This window comes from Hypanus sabinus, chromosome 5, assembly GCF_030144855.1.
Source record: "Hypanus sabinus isolate sHypSab1 chromosome 5, sHypSab1.hap1, whole genome shotgun sequence".
Classification (NCBI taxonomy): domain Eukaryota; kingdom Metazoa; phylum Chordata; class Chondrichthyes; order Myliobatiformes; family Dasyatidae; genus Hypanus; species Hypanus sabinus.
In genome coordinates, this window is record NC_082710.1 from 161,127,058 (window position 1) to 161,138,519 (window position 11,462).

The 11,462-nt window shown below is 42.8% G+C and overlaps 1 protein-coding gene across 1 annotated transcript in view; it reads left to right on the forward strand.

Moving 5' to 3' along the window:
- The window catches only part of LOC132394515 (uncharacterized), a 122,602-nt gene extending 111,909 nt beyond the window's left edge, over positions 1 to 10,693 (forward strand). Inside the window, exons 17-18 of the mRNA XM_059970783.1 lie at positions 6,237 to 6,283; positions 6,639 to 10,693. Of these exons, the coding sequence (XP_059826766.1) occupies positions 6,237 to 6,283; positions 6,639 to 6,716 (125 nt within the window). The 3' untranslated portion in view covers positions 6,717 to 10,693. The remainder of the gene's footprint in view (positions 1 to 6,236; positions 6,284 to 6,638) is intronic.
- The last annotated feature ends 769 nt before the right edge of the window (positions 10,694 to 11,462 follow it).

Below are 11,462 nucleotides of genomic sequence, written 5' to 3' on the forward strand. Positions count from 1 at the left end.
ACATGAGAGTCTGATCCAGAAGGCAAACACACCTGGGATCCAAGGTGACCAAAGGCAGAGGTAGTGTTGGGAGAATGTTTTCTCTGATCTGAAGTCTTCACCTAATTGCGTACAGTAGTGATTGCTTCTTAGGACTTCTGCACTTTATGATATATATCAATGACTTAGTTCTGAGTGTGGGAGGAATTGGTGGTGGTGTGCATGGTGAGGAAAGCTCTCCAAGTCTGCAGTAGGATATGGACCAGATGGAAATTTGGGTACAGCATTAACAAATGGAACTTAAACCTGACGAATAGAAGGTCAAGCATATTTTATGAGTTGAAACAGGGCTTGGACATCTGCAGTACATATTAGAAATGTTGAACAGAGTGACTGAGGATTCCACTTTGAAATAATGGAGAAACACAGCAGTTCAGGAACAACTATAGAACTGAATAAATAGTTGACATTTCAGACCTAGACCCTTCATCAGGACTGGAAAGGAAGGGGGAGGAAGTCAGAATAAGGTGTTGGAGGAGAGGAAGGAGTACAAGCTGCAGTGTGATATGTGAAGCCAGGTGGGTGTGGAGTGGGATGAAGTAAGAAGCTGGGAGTTAATAGGTGGAAAAGGCAAAGGGAAATCTGACAGGATAAGAGAGTGGACTGTGGGAGAAAGAGAGGGAGGAGGGGCACCGGGGGAGGTGATAGGCAGATGTGAGGAGGTAAGAGCATCAGAGTGAGGAATAGTAGAAGAGGGAAGGGGGAGAAGTAAAATTATCAGAAGTTGTAGAAATTAATATTCATGCCTTCAGGTTGGAGGGTACTCAGGCAGAATATGAGGTGATACTTCTTCAGCCTGAGAGTGGCCTCATCTTGCAATAGAGGAGGCCCTGGGCCAACATGTTAGAAAATGGATTGAAACTTAAATGGTTGGCCACAGGGAAATCCTGCTTTTTTGCAGATGAAGGGAAGGTACTCAGCAAAGTGGTCCCTCAATCTATAACGCGACTCAGCAATGTAGAGGAGGCTGCATTAGGAGCACAAGTTACAGTAGACAAGCCCAATAGATTTGCAGGGCCACTGTTGCTTCACCTGGCAACACCTTAGTGCCTTGGGTGGAGGTGAGGGAGGAGGTGAATGGGCAGATGTAGTATCATTTCTGCTTGCAGGAATGTGCCAGGAAGGAGACTGGTGGGGAGGGATGAGTGGACAAGAGAGTCACAGAGGAAGTGAGCCCTGTGGAATGTGGAGAGTTGGGGTGGGGGTGGAGGTTAAGATATTGGTTGGTGGTAGGGTCCCACTGAAGTTGGTGGAAGTTCATATGGTTCCATATATTATCAGGGAATGTATACAGTATACAACCTGAAATACTTGTCTTCACTGACATAAAAAAAACAAAATCCTGAAAGAATGAACAACAGAAAAATGTTAAAACCCCAAAACCCCCTGTCCCCTCCCCCATTTAAGCAGCATCAATGCATCAACCGCCCCCTCTCCCCCACCCATTTCAGCAAGAAGTGTCAGCACTCTCCACCTCCCAAGCGACAGCAAAGCACCCAGAGAGACCATAATCTGCAGTCAACAGAATCTGTTGTTTGCCCAACTGTTCAAGATGTCCCTTCCCCTCTCCCCAGCCCTAGCCCCCTGCCCCCAACCCAACACCCCAAATCCCCTGCCATGGCCCAACACCCCTCCCCCATACCCCAACCCCCCTCCCCTTTCTCTATCCCCACACCCCGAAAGGGGAGATGAAAAGTCGCTGTTACAATGTTACAATGTTACATGATGCTGCTTATTCGGAGATTCTCGAGCTCAAGAATCGAGTTGCAGAGAATGATATGCTGAATTCAATGGCTCATGTGTGGCAATTGAGGACAAGGAGAAATATTTCCCTGTTAGGGCATCGGGATGATAGGGTGAAAGTGGATGTTCAGGAAATGAAGGTAATGTGGGTGAAGGCAGCATCAATTGTGCCCTGTCCCTTGAAGAAGTCAAACATCTCTGATGTCCTAGAAAGGAAAGCCTCGTCCTGGAGACAAAGGAACCGAGAAACGGGAATGGCAGTTTTACAGGAGATGGAGTAGTCAATATAGCTGTGGGAGTCGGTAGGTTTATAAAGAACATCAGGAAACAGATTATCTTGGAGATGGAGATAGAGAAAAGTGTCAGAAATGGACCAAGTGAATTTAAGGACAGGGTGGAAATTGGAACCAACTTCATATTTCTCTTCAAGAGGGAACATTGGGTAATAGTGTGGAGAAGACCGTACATGGCATGCTTGTATTCATAATTTGGGCCATAGAATATGAAAAGGGTGGATGAATTCATGGGTAAGGAGCTGGAGCAGGGAGCAGAGGTTCAAGTTCTTGGGTCATTGGGATCTCTTTGGGGGATGGAAGAAACCTCTAGAAGAGGGACAGTTTATTAGAGGGACAGTTTGAACCAGAGAGAGGCCAATACCCTTCCAAAAATGTTTAGGAGTGGGATGGGATGCTGAGCAGGAACAAGATATGGGGATAAAGCAATAGATTGCAAGAGCAAGTTTAGTAATCAGGATAGCCAGGGTATCAGAATAAAGGAAGGAAAATAATGCTCAGTCAAACTACATTTAATTCAAAGCATGAGGATTAACAGGTAAAGTATGTGAAGGTAAAGCGAGTAGATTAGCTCTGTGGACTGGGATGTTACAGCCATGACAGAAACTTGTCTGAGAGAAGGGCAGGACTGGCAGCTCAATGCTCCAGAATACAGATGCTACAGCCATGAGAGAGATACAGTTAAATGATGAGGGGATGCTGCCTTTTGATAAGGAGGGCATAAAATCAGTGATTAGAGATGGCATCCTTGGAGGATCATCCAGTGAGGCCATATGGGTAGAACTTGTGGAAAAGGGGGGATTGTCATTTTAATGGGGTTGGATTAGGGACCCTTTGATATTCAGTGAAGACTCAAGGAGTAGGTTTCATACAGTTGTATGAATGACAGGGTTGTATTGGTAGGAGATCTTAATTTTCACATCTTTGATGGTGTCATCAAGAGCATTAAGAATATGAACACGGTGGAATTTGTGAAATATGTCCAGGAAAGGAGATGGTTTTTAACTTCAAAAGAACTCGCACCTCTCACTCACTCATTTACACCAACAGCACAGCAGTGGAAACTGCAAACACTTTCAAACTCCTGGGACTGCACATCACACACAACCTCTCCTGGTCCCAGAACACATCCTACACAGTCAAGAAAGCTCCATCAACATCTCCCCTCTCCAAGGAGGCTGAAGTGAGCTGGACTTTTCATATCCATATTCATGTCATTCCACAGATGCACAGTAGAGGGCATCCTAACAAACTGTATCACTGCTTGGTACGGAAATTGCACTGCGGCAAACAGGAATGCTCTATGATCAGTACTTAAAACTGTCCAATGCATCAGTGGCACCAGACTACCTGCTTTCAAGGACATAGAGTAAGATGTCGGCAAAATGCCAGTAACATTATGAAGGATCCCACACACCCTGCTCGTGGACTGTTTGTCCTACTCCAATCAGGGAGGAGGCTATTTCGCCTAGTGTCCCTTTATGGACATGCAATCAAGCTATGCATACAAGCTGTCTTATGTATTTATATTTATGTAATTATTTTTATTATTAATAATGTGTTCATATTTTGTACTTTTTTGTGCTGCATTGGAACAAGAGTAACAATTATAACAATTCCCAGAGTCTCCCTGAGTATATCCTCAGACTTTATGGGAGGTGAGAGAAGAAATTTTGGAGGCCCTTACAGAGATGTTAGCTTGATTATTATCCACCAGTGAAATTCCAAAAGGACTAGGAGTTGGCTAATACAATTCTGTTGTTTAAGAAGAGTAACCACGAGAAGCTGCGGAATTACAGGCTGGTCAACTTGACATCAATGGTGGAGTGGATTCTGAGGGACAGGGTCTCCCAGGATTTAGACAATAAGACCATAAAATATATAGTAGCAGAAGTATGTAATTTGGCCTATGAAGTCTGCTCTGCCATTCAATCATGGGCTGATCCAGTTCTTCCATCATCCCCACTCCCGTGCTTTCTCCCCATATCCTTTAATGCCCTGGCTAATTAAGAACCTATCTATATCTGTCTTAAATACACCCAATGACTTGGCCTCCCCAGCCTCTCGTGGCAACAAATTCCACAGGTTTACCACCACATTCTTACTAAAGTAATTTCTCTGTATCTCTGTTCTAAATGAACATCCTTCAATCCTGAAGTCTTGCCCTCTTGTCCAAGACTACCCTACCATGGAAAGTAATTTCGGTGGATAGGGTCCAATTGGGCAATTAAATGGTCTACATGGCTTTGTGTTTTGGGAAGTCATATTGGACAAATTTTTTAGTATTCCCTGAAGAAGAAACTGAAAGTGTAGATGAGAGTACAACAATGGATACTGTTTGCTTTGACCTTTCCAAAGCCTCCAAAGTTCCACATCAAAGAGACATCTGAAAGTTTAGGTCCCATGGAATACAAAGAGAGCTATCTGGGTGAATTCAAAATTAGTTCAGAGGTAGGAATCAGAGGGCATTAAGAAGTAGTTTTTTTTCAGATGGAGACCAGGGATTAGTGGTGTGCTCTATGGTTCAGTGTTGGGACTCTTGTTATTTGTTATTTATAGAATGATTTGGATGTGAATACACAAGGCTGGTCAGCAAATATGCAGATGACATAAATTGAGGAGATGTTGATGATAGTGAAGAAGATTATCATCAATTACACAGTGACCCTGATCATTTATGGAAGAGGGCCAAGAAGTGGCAAATAGATCTCAATACTGATAATTACAAGGCATTGGATGCATTTTGGAAAGTCAAAACAGTGTGGTATTGGTACTCTGAATGGTCGTGCACCAGGGAGTGTAATGGAACAGAGAGACCTCGGAGTACAAGTACATCGTTCACTGAAAGTGGTGTCACAGGTAGACAGGGTGGTGAAAGGGGCATTTAGCATGCTGACCATCTTCAGTCAGGACATTGGGTAGAGGAGTTGGGACATTATGCTGCAGTTGTATAAGTCATTGGTAAGGCTACACTTGGAGTACTGTGTACAGTTTTGTTCAGCCTGTTATAGGAAAGATGTGATTAAACAAGTGTAGGAAAGATTTACGAGGATATTGCCAAGACTAGAGTTATAGGGAGAGGTTGGCCAGGCTAATTCTTTATGGATTGGAACATGGGGGAGTGAGGCCTTGTAGAAATGTTTAAAATAATGAGAAACATGGATAAGGTGGATGGAATCAGCCTTCCCCAGGGAAGGGAGCCCAAAACTAGGAGACGGAGATTTCAGGTGAGAGGGGAAAGATATACCAGGGATCTGAGGAACAACTTTTTCACACAGAGGTTGCTGAGTAGATGGAATGAACTGCCAGAGGAAGTGGTTGTGGGAAGTACAATCTTTTCATGTGGGAAATACTTGGATTGGTACATTCAGGAGCAGTGCTTGGAGGGATATGGGACAAATACAGTAAATTGTTACGAGCTGGGAGAACAATGTGGTCAGCATGGACTGGTTGGGCTGAAGGGCCTGTACCCATGCTGTATTCTCTATGATTCTACATTGCAACTTAACAAAACACTGGATAGGCCACACTGGGAGTACTGTGTGTAGTTCTGGTCACAACACTATAGGAAGCATGTGGTTGTACTGGAGAGAGTGCAGAGGAGATTTGCCAGGATGTTGCTGGATTGGAGGAGTTTGGTTCTGGGGAGAGATTGCATCAGCTGGGCTTGATTTCCCTGGAGTGAAGGCAGCTGAGGAGTGACCTTTATAAGTATACAAGGTTGTGAAAGGCATAGATGGGGTAGAGAGTGAAAATCATTTCCCATGGTAAGGTAGGGGTATCAATAACTACTTTTGGGTTTAAGCTGAGAGGAAAGATTTTGAAAGAGATGTGTGGGATTATTTTTTCAAACAGAGGATGATTGTCATCTGGAGCACACTGACAGAGGAGGGCATGTAAAGTTTAATATTACAAGAAGGATTTAGAAAGGCACTTAAGCAGACATGGTTTAGAAGGGTATGGACCTCATGTGGACAAATGGGATTGGTGTCGATGGAGAAAATGCACAGCATGATGAAATGGGCCAAAGGGCCTGTCACTGTGCTGTGCAAAACTGTGATTCAGCTGTGAATAAATGGTACGTTAAAATAGCAACAAATAATCTTCAACAATGTATATCATTCGCGTAGAATTTATAAGGGATTATTTCATTCATTACAGGCAGAAACAAAGGAACTAATGAGAACAGCCATGCTGAAGTAGAACAGGTATTTTGTTCATATAAATTCCTGCAGTTTTCTTGTATTTAAATAGTTTGTAAATTCACTGTTATTTCTCCCTCTCTCAAATCACACATGAATAAGCTCATTGGAATCTTCCTGCTGTATTTATGACACCACTCTCTCTCAATTATTGACACGGGGTTAGTGGGAATCATGACCTCTGTTACTGTCGATGATACCTGGTTAAATTTAATTTAATTTACAGTATCCCTTATTGTTTCATTACATTCTTCTTTGGACACTATTATGGATATTTACCATTTCTCCCAGTCTATGTCTGGTTCAGCAGAAAGTGGTTGTCTCTTTCTGATGCCTTTGTAACACATTCTGTCCATTTTAGGATCGTGGAGAAGTTCAGGAATTACAAACTCTCAGCCCAGGTCATGAAGCTGAACCTGAAAATCATCCGGTCAGTTAGAAGAGGCACGACAGCCTTCAGTTCCAGAGGTTACTGTGAGGGCAGGTTCTGTGTCCCTGCTGTAGACTGGAGCCTGGAAAATCCTTCCCTCCAACACTGGGGAACATGGTGCTCTGCAGCTGTAACTTGTCTCACCCTGAGTGAGAACACCACTGCATTCATTTCAGCTCTCAGCTTCCGGTGAGAAATTCAATCCTTGATAATCTGGCAAAATTGTCATTGGCACCGGAATCATCTAAAGGAACCATGAAAGAGGAGCCCAGAGGGGCTCAGTCCACAAGACCTTATGGGTTTGTCACTGATTTAGATCTCTGGAAGGTGCAATAACTACATAATATGTGCTTCAGAAGACAGTCCTGACTGCAATCTGGGACATCAAAATCAGGCTCCCACACACAGTTGAACTGCTTTGCCTGATGACGACAACCACAATCAGGTTTATTGTCACTGTGTTATGAGATGAAATTTGTTGTTTTGTGACAAGATCACTGCCTTTCAGATTCCTCGCCTCGGGATCATTCATTGCTGATCTCTACCACATCTCACACTTTACTCCTTGATGCTGCCTGGCTGGAGCCCTGGAGGGTCACCAAGGCCCCTTGTACAACAAGCACCTCTTGTGGTTAATGTTCCCCACCAGAACGACAAGGTCTCTCTGAGTTCCTCTCGTTTCCCATCATTTCCAATCTGTTTGTGAAGCAGCAGCACTTCCTATTGCTTGTATTTGTTTGTGCCATCGAGGCTGACTTCCCCTGTCGTAGCAGAGAGGTGAAGTGCTGGCAGCTGAGAGAGATCAAACTGAACATCCCGATGTCACCATTTTCACTCTCGGCCATGGCATTGCTCTTCCATCACGTCGGTGTTACAGGAGTTACCCTTTGTACCCTCGCAGGAGTCAGTTGGAACTGGAGTTCCCCTGTTCACCAGTTTACTGGAATCTGTGCAATGAAATCACCCGGCTACAGTTTCAGGACAATAATCCCCATTCATTCACGCATTGTTAACCCTGAGCATAATAATGAGGCCGGCATCATCCAACTCGGAGTGAGACATCAGTGATGAGCATTTTCTTCATCAATCTACAAATATCCAACTATTACTCCTGGGCCATCCTGAGAAGGGTCACAGAGTCACACAGCACAGAAACAGGCCCTTTGGCCCACCAAGTCCATGCTGACCTTGTTACCACTCTCCACTGATCCCATTTGCAATCATTGTGGGATCGGCATCAAATTTGTCATTTTCCTGCCCAGATTGTCTGCTGTTAGTCATACTGAGGACAGTGTGTAGACTCCACCCCACCTTTGTGTTGTTGTATCAGACTAAACCAGTGAATCCAAGCCCAGAAATCCTTTCCATTTTGTACAAGTATTAAAATTGCTCTGGCTGTTACACTAATGCTGTCATCAGAAATCCCGTAAAGATTGTGATTTTCCCCAGTACCAATACCAGATACAGCATTTCCTCACAAAGTCCCTCCCATTTCTGTACAGTGAGCAGTGAAACTGAAATAAAACTCTATGAGTTTGAATTTTTGTATTGGAGGGTAATTTGGGGAAATTTTAATCCTATGTTGTATGTACATGTGTATATTGGCATTTTAGACAGGTTACCTGATGCCTCTTTATGATCATTGCTGATCCAATAAAACACTTCTGTTTCACTGTTGGTGATAATTCTCTAATAGGATCAGTCTAACTATGGGATAATTTACAATGTTCAATTAACCTCTCATCTCTAGACTGTGGGAGAACAGTGGAGCATCCACGGAAACCCGCAGTCACAGGGAGTGGGTATGAACTCCGTACACACTGTGGTGGGAATTGAACCTAGGTCACTGGTACTGCAAATCATTGTGCTAACCTCTACACCACCACGCCACCCCTCACACCTCAGTAACCTCCTGACAGAGGCTGCTCTGGCTTCATCAGCTCCAGACCACATCACAGACTTGCTCCAAATTCAGTCCAAAGAGCTGAATTTGAGACGGGAGACGAGAGTGACGGCCCTTGTTATCAAAGCAACATTTCACTGAGTGGAATTGAAGAGCCATACAAAACGTAAGTCAGAGGGATATAACTACAGAAAATGCTGGAAACACTCAGCTGTTTAGGCAGCATCTGTGGAAAGAGAAACAGAATTAATGTTTCAGGTTGAGGATGTCAGAACTGGGAAAGATTGAAAACAGGTTGGTTTTAAATTACACGGAGGATGGAGGGGGTCGGTGAAACAAAGGGTCAGAGTTCTCGTGGGGTACGTTGTAGATGAGGTCATCGGGTGTGTAATGAATGAAGTTATTAGGGAGGTGGAACATGAACAAAGGAACATAAAACTCTACAGTGAGGGAGAGGAGCACACACAAAGGGATGTAAAAGTTGTGAAATGCAGAGCTGTAGGAAATGCCCAGCAGGCCTGTTAATGGACAGAGAAGAACTGAGTCAATGTTACAAGTGGATGAGCTGCAGCAGAACTGATGGTTCTGAGAGAATTAGAGACAACAGGCTGTCTGATGTTGAATATCGAGTCTGAGAGGCTGCAGTGTGGTCAGAGGAAGATTTTCATTTACAGTTGAGACAAAGTGAATTGAACCCACTGGCTGGAACCACTGTTTACATAAAGGAAGGTGGGTGTGGTTGTTGGAGTTTAATCATCCCAGTCCCAGGACGTTGCAACAGGAGTCCCTCAGGGCAGTGTTCTACACCTGGCCATCTTTAGCTGCTCTGTCAATGACCTTCACACAGTCATAAGGTCAGTTCTGTCGGGCAATGAGACATTTATGCCCATGCATACAGAAACTTGGACCATGCTGAGACCAGGGGTGATAAGTAGCAAGTGCTGTTGGAGGGAGCCATGAGGGATTGATTGGTGGAATGTCTGTTTGTCAGGAAACCAATGTGATGAGAAAATAATAGACCTCTGTAAAGTGAAATGTAGAACACTGAGAACATTGTGCGCTGGGTCACAATGTGAGATAATTACAGTGAATGTCAGGTGCTGAAGCTGCAGAGGATGAAGTGAATCTGTGACACTTGCTGTGAAGCCTCATGAGATTGGAGTGTGAGAGTGTAGCCTCTGGCGATTTGTTGAACCACTGAAGGGTTAACAAGCTTATTCAGGGCAAGAGGGAAAATAATAGACCTCTGTAAAGTGAAATGTAGAACACTGAGAACATTGTGCGCTGGGTCACAATGTGAGATAATTACAGTGAATGTCAGGTGCTGAAGCTGCAGAGGATGAAGTGAATCTGTGACACTTGCTGTGAAGCCTCATGAGATTGGAGTGTGAGAGTGTAGCCTCTGGCGATTTGTTGAACCACTGAAGGGTTAACAAGCTTATTCAGGGCAAGAGGGAGAAGGCCGGTTGGGAGAATTCACTGCTAGTGGCAGTTTGATGGAGCATTTGTGATGGGAGGTAATCTTGATGATGTAAAACCACTCTGATGGTGAGATAATGTGTCCCTCAGTGAGAGTGAACCCCCACTGGGATAATGTTTTTCGATGAATCAAAAATAGTACTTCTAATTTTTTCTAAACTTAAACAAGAAATAGTTTGAGAGAACCACTGAAATGTGGTAGGAGGATTTACTTCTTTCCAATTTTGTAATATAGATCTCCTGGCCATTAATGTTACAAAGGCAATCATTCGTCTAATTGAAGGGGATTAGAAGTACTAGAAAATTAGAAGTACAATTTTTGATTCATCAATTAAATTTGAAGAAACTTGGGGACCGTTCATTCGACACTTTCATATGAATTAATTTGTCTTCTTCCAGACCTTTACTCTTTTTATTCTTGTTCTAGTATGGAGTTCTGGAGTTTTTGACACTATCATATACATATAAACTATTATTATTGTCCATGTTAGTTTAGGTTTATTTTTTTATTTCTTTAAATATACATTTTTTCTTGTATTTTATACTTTTTTTTCTTTTGATGATTATTTTTAATCTTTTTCATGTATAATCAATATAGATTGGATTGATTATTGCACGATCATTTTTTTGCTGATAGCTTAATAAGATATTGTTATCTTGTTACTAATTTAATTCTAAATCTAATGTATTCATAACCTATTTAATATAATATTATGTTATGTTTTTTAATAAAAATTAATAAAAAGATTGAAAAAGAAAGAAAGGGATAGTGTTTTGTGTCCCAGGGATCAGGGAATGGGTGTAATCCTGGTTCCAGACCACTTGCTTTACAGAGCTGATCTGTTGGTGAGTGAGAGGCTGAGGCAGCTCGAACGATCGGGGCAGAGTTATGTTTCAGGTCAAAGACTCTACATCTGATGAGTATTTACACCATTTCTGTTTTACATTTGCACTGTCCGTGGCTTTAATTATAACACAAGAGATTCTGCAGATGCTGTAATGCAGAACAACACATACAAAATGTCAGAGGAACTCAACAGATCAGGCAGCATCTATGCAAATGAATGAACCACCTTGAAGAAGGATCTTGGCTTAAAACATGCTTTGCCAAGGGATTTAAGATTGAAGGAAATAAAACCATTTAAAGACACTGACTTGTCCTTGGTGAAAATCTCTGCTGTTTTGACAAAGCAGGAGTTATCGTGGACACAAGTTACTAATTCCTCATACAAAGATGTTGAATCTGTTTCACCATCGACATTAACCTTCCTCGATCCTCCAGCTTCCTGAACTTCAATAAACCTTCACTCTCCAACTGGACTTTAATGGGCAGTATTGTAGCAAAACTGCCGGCAATAACTTTTGAGACTTAA